We start from the raw sequence: 15,737 nt of genomic DNA, 5'->3' as shown, positions 1-15,737 counted from the left end.
CGGGCCTTGACACGTGACCGTGATTGGCGGAGAGATTTGGCAAAATCCGCCCTTGTTGTATCCGTACGAAATACTAGTTTCATACATACTTCCGATGCCCAGGACTCTTACATCCCGAAATCCTCTTCATTTATAGCGCGTCATGGACATAGATGTTGCAAGAGATTTATCCCAAACACGGTCAAGGTCACAGAGTCATGATGAGCCAGCTCCGAGGGCAATGGCAAGCGCTATTCCCCCCAGACAACCAGGAAGTCGTCGACGGGCAGCCTGCCAGACCTGCAGGAAGAGAAAGGTCCGCTGTAATAATGCTAGACCAGCATGTGGCTTTTGCCAACATAATGGTATGAATTGCGTTTACGTCGAGCGTGGTGAACCAACAAAGGAGTATGTAGTACATTAGACCTCGAACCTTCCTTTAATCTAAACCGACTACGACGGCATTACTAATGAAAACAGGGACCGGGATTTGGGAGAGGTGATCGAGCGGCTGGATAATCTGACCTATGCAGTCGAGAACATTCACTCGTATCTCTCCTCCACCGGTGAGTCGTTTCAATTATTTGCTCCTGCACTTACATGGGGTGCTGACCGGAGCTTAGGAACCCCAACTTCCAGTGGGCGGTCCGCCGCACCGCAGCAAATGGGAGGACCGTTGGACCTTCCAGTAGAAGACACAGAGCCATACAAGGACTACCTACAAATTCCGTCTAGTCGCGGTAGCGCCGATACGGTCCTGACATGGCCGATTTTCCGCGGACGATTTCGCGAAAATGCTCTAATCACGACCTTATTCCAGTCGTCACACGGGGCGGAGAGCTCTGCCATCGAGACATGGGTTGTACCCGATGGGTTCCAACCGACGAATGAGGAACGCATTCCAGCCCTGGTAGATCAATTCATCCAAAACGTGCACACGAAGAATCCAATCCTGGATCTGGAAGCCCTCATTCGCTGGGGCCGGCATGCTGCGGAGTTTGGACTCCGATGGGATGCCCAGTCCTGTCTCGTCCTGCTAGCGTGTGCACTTGGGTGTGTCTCTCAGGCCTTCACGCTGTCTATGAAAGCACCTTTTCAAGGCGAAAGAACAACGCACGCCTCCGATGAAAAGTCCTCCTTGGCGTCGGGGTTGAAAGAAGGCGAAACATTCTTCGTGATGGCTTGCCGAAGAATTGGCCTTCTACGATACTCCGTACTTGGGGCTCAGTGCCACTTCTTTGCAGGAGGTTTGTAAATTTCCGGATGAAGTTCTCTGTAATGACAGATATTGATCGTTGTCTAGTTTACCTGATGTATACGTTTCGGCCGCTGGCGGCTTGGAATCATTTCTACCAAGCCTCGACCTTTTATCGACTACGGTTGAGAATGATTGATGGGTTGAATATTGACGACGATCTTTCGGTGGATGAAGTGGCTCAGCGCGGGACTTCAGTATCGCGACACATGGAACAGAGCTTGTATTGGTCGTGTTTCAAATCCGAGGTAGAGATACGAGTCGAGCTCCCTTTGCCACAGTCGGCGATTGCCGAGTACGAATACCCAGCGTTGTTCCCAACCCCGCCGAATCTCTCAGAGGACTACCCAGAAGGCGGATCACACGGAGCTGGATGGTCAACATCTTGGAATACGTCCAGACCAACAAGTAGTTACCAAAGTAATCGAGCCCAAACATCATTTGGCGTGCGAAATCACATCATGCAACTCTTCGATGAAGAACAAAGCTGGTACTACTACCTGACTGAAGTGGCGCTCAGACGGATTGGAAACCGTGTGCTCAATGCCTTCTACCGGAAGGGACAGTCTATGTGGTCGGACATCAGGCCTTTCATTCCTCTGGCACTAGAGTTTGAAACACAGATTAATGCATGGTCTGCTAATCTTCCTCCAGGGCTGCGGCACTACAAGGACAATGAAAGCAGTGGTCAAAGCAGAAATCGTTTCTCTGAGATGCAGGACTCAATATCGCTCGAGCTCAGTTGGGCCATCGCCAACCGATTGTTAGAGATACGCCTATGGCTGTATCAACCCTTCTTGTATTTCGTCATACATCATCCAGTCAACACTGGACAGGAGGCTGGAAGAACGCGAAGTTCATCATTTACCGGCGAGGAGCTATCAACTATCGCTGTCCTAGTCCAGTCCGGGATGCACTGTGCTCTGAAGATTTTGGAAGCAAGGTGTCTTCGCCACCGCCATCATGGGATTTGGTTCGACCTTCGAGCCCTTGTGACTAGCTCTCTAATTGTGATTGCTGCCATCAAGAGCGGCAACCTTGACGTGCCGGGGATCGACCGTCCCATGGATTTGAAGACTCATTTCGAGGGCACACTACAAGCACTTAGTTACTGGGAAGACGAGGCTCCAGATATCAAGAAGGCTCGCGGTATCTTGGAGGGCTTGCTTACGGAAGTGGACTAATCATCATTACAGTGCCATCCAGCCAATTGCACTATCTTCATACATATCGTCGATGCCCGATAACTTTTATTTCATATGTTATGGAGTATATACATTATTCACATGAGCTCATCAAGCGGCTGACCGTGGTTGGTATCTGTCAATTCGCCAGATTTCTTCAAAAAACAGTCTTGTAGCGTTCTCCTAGTCCTCAATCGCCTTGGCCTTCTCTGTGTCCGAGAGATTACGAGCTCGGGTTGCTTGCGTCAGCTCAGGATTATTTTCCACCAGCGTTTGGAAGTTTCGCTCGGCATCCCACACCCAAAGGCTGTTGGCTGCGAACAGCAGATCTATTTGCTCCAAAGTGCGCTGATTTGACTCGGGGTACAAAGCCCACACCATGGGGATCGTAATAACGTTGGCGATCCCGAAAATATACAGGGTCTTCTCTCCAATGGAAGAGAACATGATGGGACAGAGGAGAGTCTAGAGAGGTTGCAGAATTAGTGTCCAAACGGGCGTCAAGTATCGATTAGCACATACCAGCCACCCATTTCCAATACTCCATCCTACTACACCCCATGCATTTCCTTTGGCACGAACCGCGAGGGGGAATATTTCTGCAGGATACAGCCACGGAACCGCTGTGACGATGTGGTTAGTATCTTGTGGTGCTTGCCATACGGAAGTGCGAATGAGCGTGTTGACTTACTGAGCCAAGTCGCTCCAAAGACAGAAGTGAAAATAAAGACCATAGAGGCGGCAGCAGCACCATACGATGAAGCCTTGCCGGTATCTCCTGCAGCGTTTGCCTGTTTACAGAGATACGAGAAGCCTCCAGCAAGGAACATCGCGATTCCCTGCCCGACGGAACCCCAGTACAAGGTCCAGCGACGGCCAATACGGTCCAAGGTGAAGACACAGACTAAGGTTGAGAACTGTGAGTGTGATTAGCAATGTCTATCGACAACCCTTTCTCAATCAGTCTTACCATGTAGAAGACATTGTTCAGACCACTCACCCACTGGCTTTTCTCGGTATCAAAGCCAGCCATTCGGAAGATGACGGGGGCATCTGCCCTCAGTTAGTCTCTCTTCATTACTGGTTCACCTTAGAAATGTTGGTAGCAAACGGTCTCACTTACAAACTGTTACCCCCGCAATTCCCACCCATTCCTGCATGATTTGCAGCCATACAACCAGCTGTACCCGGCGACCGATGTGAAGATTGCCTGAACCTCTCCCAGTGATCATGGAGAAGTATGAGGTGCTGTACTTCTGAGATCTTTCGAGCTCCGCAACGTTGCATATATCCCGGAATTCAGCCTCTGCCTTGTTTCCGTCCTCGGGGCCTGTTCCACGTAACCGACCGAGGATGTAGCGTGCTTCCTCCTCGCGACCAACCTTGACCAACCATCTTGGAGACTCGGGGAAGAACCAGACGAGGCCCAGCAATAGGAATAAGAGAATAATTTGGAACGCAATGGGAAACCGCCAACGTATGGCTGAACGCCCTTCATCGATGAACGAAAGGCCGCTGGAGTATAATATTAGCACGAAAGCGGTCCAACGTGGTGTACGAGGTCTGTCGCTGGATGACTTACAATTCTAACCAATATGCCACCACGACACCGAAGATGTTCAATGTGAATTCGATTGCGATGAATTGACCACGAGATGTGTGTTCGGCCGTTTCCGTTGCCCACACGGGAACAATTGCATTCAGAACTCCAGTGCCAACGCCGTTAATCAACCGAGCTAGTCATGGTCGTGATCCATCAGTTCTGTTAAGCAAGAAGAATATGTGCCAGGTTACCATGGGTGTGGGCAGGGCATACCGCAGATAATCCATTGATGATTCATAGCCGAACACTGCAGTGCAGCACCAATAATGGCCCACACTGATCCAACTGCAATACTCTTCAACCGTCCGATTCTTTCGCCAATCCAACCCCCGAAAAGAGCGCCGACCAGGGTACCTAAATAATAGACGGAGACAATGCCACCCTGAAGCAGACTGTCGGTGACAACTGGGACATTTGCATCACCGTCTATATTCGCTCCGTAGCCTATTCCCATGAGCTCGAGATAATCGCTGGAGTTGTTCACTCCCCCCATCATCCCTTGGTCGTAGCCGAAGAAGAATATAGCCAAGGCAGCCACGCAATTGATGGCGACCAGCAGTTTCCGCTTCTCCAACTTGTGGACGACATTCCACCTATGGATCTGGTTCGTCATGATGATTAGGCCGATAGGCGACTGGGGTATGAGCCTCAGAAAAACAAGATAGCTGGGCAGATAGGAAGGTCTGCAGATTGCAGAGGGACAAAATATGATGCATTGTATTCTCGGGGGGTATTGAAACTTTTATACATTCCTGACGGCTGTACCCCAGATCCAGGTTGTTGGACCCCAACGTGGAGAATCCGGGGAGACACGCCTACATACAGCTTACAGTCACGATTCCTTGATAACTACTGACGGATTCCACGCCGTTTTCTCCGTTAGTTCGCAAGTGTTCCCCACTTGGACCCGAACCGCTAATCCTAGTCTGTCGTAGAACACGAAGTTCCAGTCTTCTATGGCACGTGCCGGCATAAACGCCGTTGTCGCCCGCGCGCTCGCCCTGGCAGCTCCACCGAGACCACTGTCAAGACAATGTCATTGTGGATAAACTCGTCACGATTTCCCCATTCACCCTTTACCTCAAAGGGTATCAGGATAGTTTGACTTCAGCGAATGCTATAGACCCACCAGGAAGTCGGATACCAGCCCAAGGTGGATATGTAGTGCCGTCGTCCGTAGCAAAAGGTCATCTGGAGGATGGCAGGAGACACAGCGAGCTATGGTGAAATAATACTCTCATGGCCTCAAGGCTCTCATGGGTGTCATCGACGACGGATTTCAAGTCATATCTAGGTGTGTGTGTCGCTTGTTGCTATCCTCATTATACCATCAACGAAGACCCCAATCCTGTCTTTAGATTCTGTGATTTGATCCACCTATATTATAGCAGAGCGCTTCGCACTCCGCTATTATCACAGGGGCAGTATCTCCGACTCCCAGGGATCGCAGTTACCGTCGTTTTGGGTTGAGCTACCACCCTGGGAACGGCGATACCACAATCGGATTCCGGACCCATCAGACAGGGCACCTGCACGCATCGCACAAATACGCGCACGCTCAGGAACAAGCTCGCCCTGAGTAAGACCCTCCGACTCAATCTCGATCATCCGATTCACAACAAAAGCTGTCCCGGAACTTGTCCAGGCCCCTTCTTGAAGGTGCCATCTCTGCAATAGCCGCACCGCCTCTCTCCGAATATACCAATCGCGGCACCGGAAGGCACAAAGGTAGAGAGGCGGGATCATACCCATTCCGACAGAGAATGTTGGTATGGGAGACTGACTGAAGTCGGAAGAAAGAACAGATTGGGCGAGCTGGACCACACGCTGGAAGTTTGATGTGAAAGAGTCAAACCTGCTTTCTCCCTCGTCTTGCCTACTATCTGTCGAGACTCGGATGATGATGATTTCAGTCCACAAGTCGAGGGCAGCTAGCGTATGACGATCTCTTGGTGATAAAATCGCTTTCTTGCGAGTGAGTGACTCGGTTAATTCTGTCTTCCAAAGCTGGAGCTTGTGCAAAATCGCGTCCTGGTGTTTATCCAGGATCTCCCTAGCCACGGCCATCTTACTGTTGTCCGGGTCGTTCTCACAGACGAGCCACGCCAGACCAATCAAGAGATTACATGCGTCTCCGAGGGAATGTACAGGCTTGCGCCACACCGGGTTCTGGATAGCCATGGAATGAACGATGGAGTGATCGTGCTCTAAGATCACCGCCTCGGGCTCCCGGAGACTCGCCCAGTGCAGCTCTAAATGGTAGAATACATCCGTCAACGCTCGTCCATACTCCCTGCTCTTCTTCGTATTGCTTAGGTATGACTCCTGGAGGAGACGGGCCCCATGCCGTAGATGACAACTGGCTGCGTTGGTATCTCCTTGGAGGAATGCAAACGAAACGAAAAGAACGCAAGTAACCAACGTGATGAGCATGTGGGAATCCTGCCCACAGCTTGCACTCTGCAATCTTTGCTGCAAACAAGCAATGGCCTTATTACACTGTCGCAGGGGAAACAATTGAGGATCGTCTTGATTTCCCAGCTTCTGTGAAGACTGTATTGTGTCGAAACTTCGATGGAGGGCACTGATGGCAATGATCGCATGACGGACAGCCGGCTCCTCCTCACTGACCTGATGCACCATTTGATGCCAAAATTCCAGCGGAAAGTAGCCCGAGCATTGCGACGCCGTGCTGGAGCGAAAGAAACCCAGATACCAACGCTCGGACAGCGACAGATCGGCTTGGCTCGGATCTACTAAAAGGCGGGAAATCCAGGTACCGGATTCCTTCGCCACAGTAACTTGGTTCTTTCGAACTTCAATTGTTGTCGTGTATGGTAAGTCAACCGTGGCTTTGGTGGTTTTCCAGGCTCGAGTCCTTCGATCGATGGTGTCCTGATAGCCGCCGCACTCGCGCCCTGCGTTGACACAAGTGCGACAGCATGGGCGAGCCTCGTCACATTTCTTACGCCGAGCCCTATCAAGCTGGGAATTAGTACTGAACTGCCTATCGAAACAATCGCTGCCGTCACGCTCCTCGGTCAGGGGCAGCCGGAGCGATATCCTAAGTCGGATTATCGCGCGTCGTTGGGCGATCTTACTTGCAGGTCACACAGCCAGTGCGCACCTTGGGACGGCTCGTTCGAGAGCGTCGCTCCTTGGGTGGTGTGTGCAGAGGGTCCATTTTAAATCTCTTGGGCCTCTCCTGGATCTCGCTTGTCCAGGTTCATTGCGTGACGTGTTGGAACAGAGACACGAGGTGGGTTGCGGCGGTTCTGCCGAGGAGTGGAGACTGCCACCGAACTCTCGTTCAAGATCGGCGCTTTTACTCAACTTCATTGGCCAAGAGAATGATCTCGACTCGGTCTTCGGTCGGTCGGCGTATATGCAGCCCATTCTTTTGAGCTGCAATGCCTATTGAATGCGCACCCTCAAGCGTTTCCATGACGCGAACGATCTGAGCTGGTGGTTGATTGCGGATCACTCAAATTAAGTACATGAATACGCGTCCTTATCTATCCTTTTCTCCCTTCCTCTTACTTACAACATGATCATCCACTTCTGATCCGCTGTTCGTGCATGTGTTGCTGGCTTTCAGGGTATGGTCCCAGATTAAACCCACATTTAATGCCACAGAGGATAGATGCTTTCATACTTGGCGCAGTTGGAGTATACGACAGACTCATAAACAGCATTCGCTGGAGACCCCTGCCGGCTACTCCTAACCAAAGAGCAATCTCCAGTAGTTCACATACCATTCAACGATATTGGCGGTTGCTTTTTATTTAGGCTAAAGAATCAAGACCTGCTCTGGAGTTTCACGGCACAGGACATATAAATGAGCTGACATATGCAGTGTAGTATGTCCTTTGCACCAGGATATATGTGACAGCGCAGCCCAGGAATGTCACAGTACAAAAACTACACGCTAAACGGGGCTAGGAGCAGTATCCTCCAAACCCAAAGGCCCGGGGGTCTAGTCGAGCAACACAAGCTATTTCAAATAGATTTCGTGGCAATTTGCTTCTGCTCAGAATTGACATAATCCTTCAACCCTACAGCTGGGCGTTGTAACATTCAGATGGGCCACTTTGACGTTCCATCTTGCTCTCTGGGCTTGCATCAAGCAGGGACGACAATTCCTCCATCCTTCCACGAGCTGCCATCATAAACTTGGGCTGCAATGGCGCCGACAGGGTTCAATTTCTTGTAAAATAGAGTCACCTTGCCATTGACAACAAGAGCACTGAAGCGTGTTCCGGGGTAAAAGGGTGCAACCTCAACGGTCTTGTCATCAACGCGGTGTTTGATTTTGGACGGGCTGCTCTTGTCTGCAAAAAAGACATGCTTCTTGCCATCATTCACTGCAGCAAGGGGGGTACTGTTTCCCACTTCACTTGCTGGGACAAGGGTCTTCTTGTCTGGACAGGAAAAGCTAGTCAGACATCTGCGATATAGATATGTTTCGTCACAGGGAGGCTTACCATGCCATGAGCTGTCCTGACTGACCCAGTGATTGATATTTTCCTCATGGTCCTGGTAGTAGAGGTCAATGGTCCCCTTGACGATACTACTTGCCAGGTCGGTTCCTGGGAGTGCCAGAACGCTCTCCGGTAACACTGTTTCGGTATACCACGGACTCTTCGGGACCCGGCGGATCTCGGTGATTTGTAGTTGAGTACCGCTCTCTCTGCTGGATGTCAGTAGCATTCGAAGAAGTGCACTAATTGAAAGGTCTTACGTGTTGAAGTAGACCCATTGGGATCCATCCGGATTCCAGTCGGAGCCATTGAATGACCCACCAGTAATCCGGGAGATCGACGCAGGTTTTGCCGAAATTCCATCAAGCTTCCCATCTGTCCAGGTTCCGTCGGAAAGAACCTTAACTCTGTCGGCAACTTTCGCGCTGGAATCAAGGTAGACGACATGAATCTATACCCATAGTCAGCTGAGGACACCGCTCCTGGTTACCCCGTGTATTGGACTATACATACGGTCGACTTCTTTTCGAAATCCCCATCGTGCTGAACATAGTATGCAGTCAGAGCCGAGCCACCCAGGGCAGCGTTACTAGTAACCGTGGAAGCCTTGGTCGTCCAGCTTGAGCCTGACTCAGAGTGGGCTTCGATGATATCTTTCCCGTTCTGATAATATAGGAAGCTGTCTTTGCCATTGGTTGTGACCGCAGCCAGGGCAGTGTTGACAAGGGAGCTCATCTTGTACGGCAGAACTGGCTGTGTGATAGTAGAATGGTTTCCGGTAAAAGAGAAACGGTTGCTTCGCTGATGTTTAACAGAAGAGCAGGCTGGGCTTTATATCTTGGAGGGACGGACTTTGCGAAGGTGACAGTTAACCACAAAGACAGCAGGAGCGCCATACTGAGGCCAGTCGCTGCCAAGATGGTGTGCTTCAGGGATTTCCTGCATGCGGGGATGCCAAATCTCTGATGAAAGATGATGCCATCCTGATAGATGGCCGAGGCCTCAGCAGAGCGAAAGTGTGCTGCATACGCTTCGAGAGGTGCGGCACTCCATAGTATACCCATGCACCTGTGTGTTGGACGCATCTCAGAGGTCTGCTCATGCAGTGGAATGGTGAAATGAACATGTGAAGACATTGCCATTTGCTGAATGTGACGGCCAGAAGTTGCATGGCTGGCTGACCTGTGTGAGGTGCACAGCTCAACTGGAGATTGCAGAACCCAATGACATCCTCATTCGTGCTTCTTTACGTCACGAACTGCAACGAATATTGCGAGGTGCATTATTATTATAAATCAAAACTGTACTGTGCACTGGGCCATTCAGCGCGTTGCATATGCCTTGCAAACGTCAAGATGGGCATTCTCCAGTCCATGACGTTCAAAGAATCCTATATCACACCCCCTTTTACATTCCATGACATCCCTTTCTAGAACGGAGGGAATTTGGAGTCTAGCCAGGAAATACATCCACCAACCAGTGCAGTATTTTCAGAGCATATGCCCCACGTTGGTCTATGGCGCGATCATCCTACGTGTTATGCATGCCAAGAGCTGAAGCGATCAGCGTCTCGTTGGGTGTTCATTCGCCCATCATTGTTCACGTAGTGCGAGTCATGCATTAGGACATGCTTCTTCACCAGCCGGATGTCGAGGAAACTCAGACCCCTGCAGGCCAGTCTCGAGCATGTCCATTCTCTCTTGGCATACCGTGCATCCCTGTTCCTTGGCTTCTACCCTATGGCATAACGTGCCCATACGGAAACTGTGTAACTGGGTGATTTCTATCGTCGGTGGTGTGATCACATATTGTCGTCCCTTAATGTTCTGGAACTGCCTTGACTTGGTCTGCTATAACCAGAGTCCGATAGCTTAATGTAAACTGGCTAGAGTAGACGTAACTGAGCAAGAATAAGCCCACAATATCGGGCAACAAACCTTTGCCTCATTACGCCCTTTGTTATATAATGAATTATGTCACTCAACCGAGACAACACGGCTTTTCTATAACTTTTTCATCCACCAACCACCAACCACTACATGCGCCCGTCCATGATGGAGATAAGCGGAAACCTTTCGAGTGCCTACTGCTACAGAGCCATTTGTGACTTTTATAGTGCCCTGACTGTGGGGCGGATTACTTTTCATCATCCAGCTCCTCGAATTACTTGATCGTACGCAAAGAAGCATTTATATAGCTCCCACGGCAGGATGTCTAGAGATCGACAAATATCTCTGAGACTATCAGCTTTGAAAGAAACGGGCCACTCCGCATAGTGTTAGCTGAATGCCAACCGATCAGCAAAAACCGGATCAGACCCTTTTCTTACTGGTAATTGCCAATGTTCCCCAGGCTGCTGTGTCATATTCGGGGATTTGCCCTTTTCAAGCGTGGAGAGCTGTGGCAGGATTAATCGAAACAACGTGTCTTGGAATGCCGAGGAAGGATGGACTACCTGCCACGTAGCAGGACCTTTTCAGCTAGCCATCATGCTTGATGCAGTTCCGGCTGCTGCAATAGCCATTTACTACTCCGGGCTGAAGCACCAAAAGAGCCAATGGAGTTTCTCACACGTTGAGCCACAAGCTCAGCATGCATGGATCTATTTAAAGCCAGAAACCCATTTGGCTTCGTTGCTTTTTCTTCTTTGTTTCTTTCTCCTTAGCTAGTCTTAATCTAAGGTCCCAGTAGTACGTATATTCTAGTCTTTAATTGTTCCATATTGACGGCTTGATCATATCGTCTTTTGGCTAGAACGAGCACTTTGCTCAGGCGTCTGTTGTATATATGCGCAGGTGGTAGACATGAGCTAGGCCATCAGCCCTAAATGCAAATCCTACATTCATTGAGATAGCTCCACTGGCTCAAGGCCAATCGGAATGCCCGACATGACACATCTATGAGAAGATATCCGGATGTATCAGCCGCACCACCCACCAGAACAGTTCATTTATGGTACTATGTTACATTCATTGCCACTATTGCCTAACATAATCCTCAATAGCACGCTGTGTCGGGGCTTCCGCTGCACGAAGGGTACGAAAAGTATCCACCCAATATTGCATTGAGCTTCGCCCTCCCTGAAAGGTGGTTGCCCTTGACAAATCCACATTAAAGAGCTCTGGCTGTGCCCCGGATTTACGTCATCAACATACCCGTGGAGCGTCTACCAAGAATTCCAATTCATAGCTTCACGAAAGACTCGGCGGACCTAGGAAAATACTGTATGGAAGGGTACAGCTGGAACGCCATGTTGGAAGACTGGGCTGGCTGAATACCCCGGGGCTACCTTTGAGGTGTATACGATCTGAGGTAATCGGGAGCCATGGGATTTGGAATTAATGATCCTCTCGATTCATCTAGGACAGGTATACTCAGGAGTAACATTTAATGAGATGCCAAATGTTATAAATATGCGCTCCTATCCTTCATCTATTACACCAGTTCATCAACACCTGAACATTTTCTACTCCCTTTTTCATCAAACCTGCCCATCTGTTGAAATCCCGTCCTTGTCTGGAATTCAAACCTCCAACATGCATTTGCAAGCACTTGTGCCCCTTATTCCTCTCTTTGCCAGCCTTGCCGTTGGTCAATCATCTAACACAGCGAGAGCACTTTACAACAAAATCTGCCCTGAAAACGACGGACAAGAGAAAGCAATCAACTCCAACGTCCTGGTCACGTACCATTGTGACCAGCGGCCAATCAGTCGAGACAGAACAGTCATATCCGCTGGGAGTCCGGATGAATGCACTACCATATGCAGTAAGAGCCCCAGCTGCGAAGCCAGCTTGTGGGCAGGTAAAGAGACCACAGCGGGCCGACAGGCGAACACGGCCAAATCGTGCGTTCTTTACCACAGCCTGGGAGGCTCCCTCATCCCTGAATCGAACGTCGTTTACATGACCCACCGAACAAAGGAGGACCCCCTGTTCCCGGATGAAGATGACGAGTGCAAGGATGACAAGGCTCGAATTGGACATTTGCAAGTCCAAGTGGACGATCTGAAACGCCAGTTGGAGACTTGCAATGGGAAATGCGAAAAGGGATGCTTCGAGTGCCCGGAATACGACCAGGATCATATCTATGACCGAGGAAACGATTACAAGGTTTACTGCGGCTTGCGTAAGTAGCTCGATTCTTTCATGCGCATCTAGAGTCTTGTCCTGTCTACTAATGGGCGTATCACCTAGTCGACGACGCCGGCTGGACTTCAGACGATCTCGCTACATTCGGCGATAAGACCCCGAAAGAATGCGTTCAGGCCTGTACTGATACACCGAAGTGCAAGCGCGCCATCTGGGTAACCGCTCAACCCTCAAACAAAAAGGGAAGCTGTTGGCTGAGAGATTACACGGTGCGAGCTGGTCCTGTTCCCACGAAGAAGACGGGTTATAGCAGTGCCCACGTGCAGTGAAGCCATGACATAAACTGATCCTTTTACCGCGTACAAATAACTCTCTTCGCGCGATTTGAATGGAGTGGTGCGCAGTATCTATCCTCCTGCTTGGTATTCAACATATCGAGTACGCAATCACTATTGATGGGAATCGCCCAATCTGCTTTGTTTGGCTTTTATTTAGGAAGAAAACGATAAAAGATACTCTCTGTATTTCATATTAGTTATGAATTTACATCCGTCTTGTTGTTCTTGTTAATCTCTGTCCCTGTATGAGTGTTTCTTGTACTGTGGCACTTGTCTAAGGTCAGGGCTAATCCTATATCTCTATCAACGTGAAGAGAGTGCATACCCAGTAGTTCATCATGCGTACTGACTGCAATTCGGCACATTATTGAATAGTTCTATTATCTAGTCCACATCAGGACGTACATGGTATAATTATGATTGATTCTACAAGGGTGAACAAGACCGAGAGGTAGATTCCGAATCTCAAACACTCCTCGCCGGGTCCTCACTCGAATAAACCGACATCTCGACCTGTTTCGTAATGCCTTGATCCGACCGATTCGACGACGTTTGATGGCTACCGATAACGGTGTTGTGCGAATAGGGGTTTAGAATACGCTCAATACTACACGTTTCGGCATCGTTATTCGTCGCTAATTTACGGCGCGACTGAGTGGTTGCATTCTCACCTGTGCGACGATTCCCAGAAAAGGGGTTGTGCAGTTCATACGAACGGGAGAAGCTGTGGCTGGAGAATTTCTTGACGGAAGACATGACCAGCGGCCGGATGCAAGGGATCGACGAGGTGATGATAATCACGGCGGTTTCCACATAGCCCCAGCGGATGAGCTCAATGCCACCGGAAGCACCCAGGTTCGTGATGCTGGGGAGTTGGTCGAGTTTCGTTGTTTTCACGATAGATGCCACCATCGCCCTGGGCAATCGTTAGTAGCTGTGCGTTTCCTGCGCGGAGAGAATCGGAGAGCGTACACAAGACCTAGACTGAGTAGAACAATCAAGCCGAGCTTGACACGCGTTTTCAGGTTGAGGTTCCAAAAGACAGGGATGGGAAACACGGCCAGAAACAAGTCGGTGGCTGAGTTGACGGCTGGTAGGCAGTTAGTTCCGCGGTCTTGTGAGAGAAGACAGCAATGGCGAGGAGACGTACTGTTGGAGTAGTAGGCAAATTTGATCACTGCGCTACTGTCACCGCACGTCGTCTTCACGGTCGGATCCCAGAGAATCCGGACATCACGGCAGATGCTAAGAGGGAGGACAGCGGAGACGATGTTGCCGGAGAGCTGCCAGATCATGATAAACCATAAAGCGAATCGATACGTTTTGTTGGAGCCGAGGATAGCGAGGAGGTATATGATAAAGGAGCAGCGGGCAATGGTGGTGCTCATAGTCACAATCGGAACCTCGATCGCGATAGCTTTCAACACGGCCTCCATATCCTTAAGCGGCAGGGTCTCCAGGTTCTTGCCAAACCCATGACTAACTGACAAGGTCAAAAAGACCGTTGCGACGATCGCCAGAATCTGGGCGAGTCAGTTGACGTAAACCTTCAGGTATGGGAGAGGCCAACAGAGATAATTGGTATAGGGGTGGGTAAGGGCGCATACCATAGCAATGATCATCAAGATGTCATCCACGCGGAATTGGCCGATCTTCAGCTTAGCGAAGACCCTGAGAACAACAATCAGTGTCGCCAGGGCCATGGCGACCCAGATTCCCGTCCGCAGGGCTGGGCCGCCATCGGGTTCACTTGCGCCCATGACTTTTTGCGCCCTGAGCAGGACCGGGATGGTGAAGCAGAGTTACAGGGGGTGGACTTATTGACAGGGCCTCTTCAACCAAAACATTGTGGAGGCACCGCAGTGTCAGTCATACTGGACCTGGTCCTGCCAACTAGATGGCATGGCACATATAACTAGTCAGGACTTTTTAGAGTTTGAACAAGAGATCTCAATCCGGGCACGAGCTGCCTGACTTTCCGGCTGGATCGAGGGATAAGCGAGTAGGAAACCAAGGTTCCCCCCAAATTTTCCCAGGATCCGGCATTGCTTGTGATCCCAATGGAAGATTCGTTGACAAATCGTGCTCTCGGGTCGGCGACATACCAGCCAGGTACCCGATTGTGGCTAATTTAAACGAAATTGGACGCTCTCTTTGGCTGACTGGTGACCATAGGATTCGGCATTGCGCCGCTGAGATTTGAGGGTGTCTCTTGAGAACCAAAGATTGGCGTGGGTCTTTATTGAACTTAAAAAAATCCCGACTGCCAACCATCAGGCAAGGCCTAAATGGCATCTGGGACTTCTCAAAAGAGGATCCACTGTGCATGATGCACGCCCTGGCCGAGGCGCCATGAGCTGCAGCCGTTTTATACGAATTCAGTAACAGTGGAATCGACAAGCGCCGGCTGCAGTTTCATGTCAATGTTAATCTCGACGCTCAGAGGGGGAGAAATAGTAGATCAGACTGGTGACAACCCTGAATTTGGGACTACATGACAAGAGCCTTGCCACCGGAGTAACGGAAATGACCCATTCCTTCCAGGATCCGCCGGTTGTTCCAAACCCTTGCGCCGTTCGGCGTATACGAGTTTTCAGATATAGTGGGTTACATTCGCCCTTACTGCTTCCACCACGGGAGAAAAAGCAAGACACCGAGAAACCGAAACCACTGAATCTATGCCCAGTTCGGCAAATACACGAGGCAATGCTTGTTCTCCGTGGGCGTGCGCCAACTGGGTCGGCGTCCAATAATTCGAAGACTGGACTCTTGTGGCAGACTCACAGACCAACAAGCAGACCCACAC

The 15,737-nt window shown here is 50.2% G+C and overlaps 6 protein-coding genes across 6 annotated transcripts; 2 read left to right on the top strand and 4 right to left on the bottom strand.

The window, feature by feature from the left end:
• Positions 1-142: 142 nt before the first annotated feature.
• Positions 143-2,418, top strand: BDV37DRAFT_291302 (Zn(II)2Cys6 transcription factor; the record flags this gene model as incomplete). The annotated part of the gene is made up of 4 exons (XM_032088904.1): positions 143-387; positions 460-545; positions 603-1,226; positions 1,283-2,418. The coding sequence occupies 4 exons, from the start codon at positions 143-145 to the stop codon at positions 2,416-2,418; spliced, it is 2,091 nt and encodes a 696-aa protein (XP_031944388.1).
• Positions 2,419-2,562: 144 nt separating this feature from the next.
• Positions 2,563-5,034, bottom strand: BDV37DRAFT_40143 (general substrate transporter). Its single transcript, XM_032090576.1, has 7 exons — positions 4,235-5,034; positions 4,001-4,154; positions 3,542-3,933; positions 3,389-3,471; positions 3,110-3,335; positions 2,941-3,041; positions 2,563-2,883 (listed from the first exon to the last, which is right to left on the bottom strand). Exons 1-7 carry the CDS (start codon positions 4,632-4,634, stop codon positions 2,602-2,604), a joined length of 1,638 nt encoding a protein of 545 aa, XP_031944387.1. The 5' UTR covers positions 4,635-5,034; the 3' UTR covers positions 2,563-2,601.
• A 400-nt stretch (positions 5,035-5,434) lies between these two features.
• On the bottom strand, positions 5,435-7,205 carry BDV37DRAFT_269489 (Zn(II)2Cys6 transcription factor; the record flags this gene model as incomplete). The annotated part of the gene is made up of 2 exons (XM_032084370.1): positions 5,435-7,028; positions 7,123-7,205. 2 exons carry the CDS (start codon positions 7,203-7,205, stop codon positions 5,435-5,437), a joined length of 1,677 nt encoding a protein of 558 aa, XP_031944386.1.
• A 721-nt stretch (positions 7,206-7,926) lies between these two features.
• Positions 7,927-9,788, bottom strand: BDV37DRAFT_291300 (uncharacterized protein). The gene is made up of 4 exons (XM_032088903.1): positions 9,016-9,788; positions 8,763-8,953; positions 8,506-8,711; positions 7,927-8,442 (listed from the first exon to the last, which is right to left on the bottom strand). The coding sequence occupies exons 1-4, from the start codon at positions 9,235-9,237 to the stop codon at positions 8,144-8,146; spliced, it is 918 nt and encodes a 305-aa protein (XP_031944385.1). The 5' UTR covers positions 9,238-9,788; the 3' UTR covers positions 7,927-8,143.
• A 2,250-nt stretch (positions 9,789-12,038) lies between these two features.
• Positions 12,039-12,922, top strand: BDV37DRAFT_280330 (uncharacterized protein; the record flags this gene model as incomplete). The annotated part of the gene is made up of 2 exons (XM_032086533.1): positions 12,039-12,630; positions 12,699-12,922. The coding sequence occupies 2 exons, from the start codon at positions 12,039-12,041 to the stop codon at positions 12,920-12,922; spliced, it is 816 nt and encodes a 271-aa protein (XP_031944384.1).
• Positions 12,923-13,199: 277 nt separating this feature from the next.
• On the bottom strand, positions 13,200-15,437 carry BDV37DRAFT_241843 (uncharacterized protein). Its single transcript, XM_032081237.1, has 4 exons — positions 14,539-15,437; positions 14,082-14,454; positions 13,904-14,021; positions 13,200-13,847 (listed from the first exon to the last, which is right to left on the bottom strand). Exons 1-4 carry the CDS (start codon positions 14,689-14,691, stop codon positions 13,397-13,399), a joined length of 1,095 nt encoding a protein of 364 aa, XP_031944383.1. The 5' UTR covers positions 14,692-15,437; the 3' UTR covers positions 13,200-13,396.
• Between the last annotated feature and the right edge of the window lie 300 nt (positions 15,438-15,737).

This window comes from Aspergillus pseudonomiae, assembly GCF_009193645.1.
Source record: "Aspergillus pseudonomiae strain CBS 119388 unplaced genomic scaffold BDV37scaffold_13, whole genome shotgun sequence".
NCBI lineage: Eukaryota > Fungi > Ascomycota > Eurotiomycetes > Eurotiales > Aspergillaceae > Aspergillus > Aspergillus pseudonomiae.
This window is presented reverse-complemented; position numbering and strand designations above follow the sequence as displayed.

Excerpts from the sequence above, each read along its gene's own strand:
- BDV37DRAFT_40143 (XM_032090576.1), bottom strand. The coding sequence starts at position 4,634 with ATGACGAACCAGATCCATAGGTGGAATGTCGTCCACAAGTTGGAGAAG. Across the intron at positions 3,336-3,388 it reads TGAACAATGTCTTCTACATG|TTCTCAACCTTAGTCTGTGT; the intron begins GTAAGACTGATT and ends TCACACTCACAG. Across the intron at positions 2,884-2,940 it reads GTATTGGAAATGGGTGGCTG|ACTCTCCTCTGTCCCATCAT; the intron begins GTATGTGCTAAT and ends CAACCTCTCTAG.
- BDV37DRAFT_291300 (XM_032088903.1), bottom strand. The coding sequence starts at position 9,237 with ATGAGCTCCCTTGTCAACACTGCCCTGGCTGCGGTCACAACCAATGGC. Across the intron at positions 8,954-9,015 it reads ATTTCGAAAAGAAGTCGACC|ATTCATGTCGTCTACCTTGA; the intron begins GTATGTATAGTC and ends CTATGGGTATAG. Across the intron at positions 8,712-8,762 it reads CAATGGGTCTACTTCAACAC|AGAGAGCGGTACTCAACTAC; the intron begins GTAAGACCTTTC and ends GACATCCAGCAG.
- BDV37DRAFT_241843 (XM_032081237.1), bottom strand. The coding sequence starts at position 14,691 with ATGGGCGCAAGTGAACCCGATGGCGGCCCAGCCCTGCGGACGGGAATC. Across the intron at positions 14,455-14,538 it reads TCTTGATGATCATTGCTATG|ATTCTGGCGATCGTCGCAAC; the intron begins GTATGCGCCCTT and ends TGACTCGCCCAG. Across the intron at positions 13,848-13,903 it reads CTACTCAGTCTAGGTCTTGT|GGCGATGGTGGCATCTATCG; the intron begins GTACGCTCTCCG and ends ACGATTGCCCAG.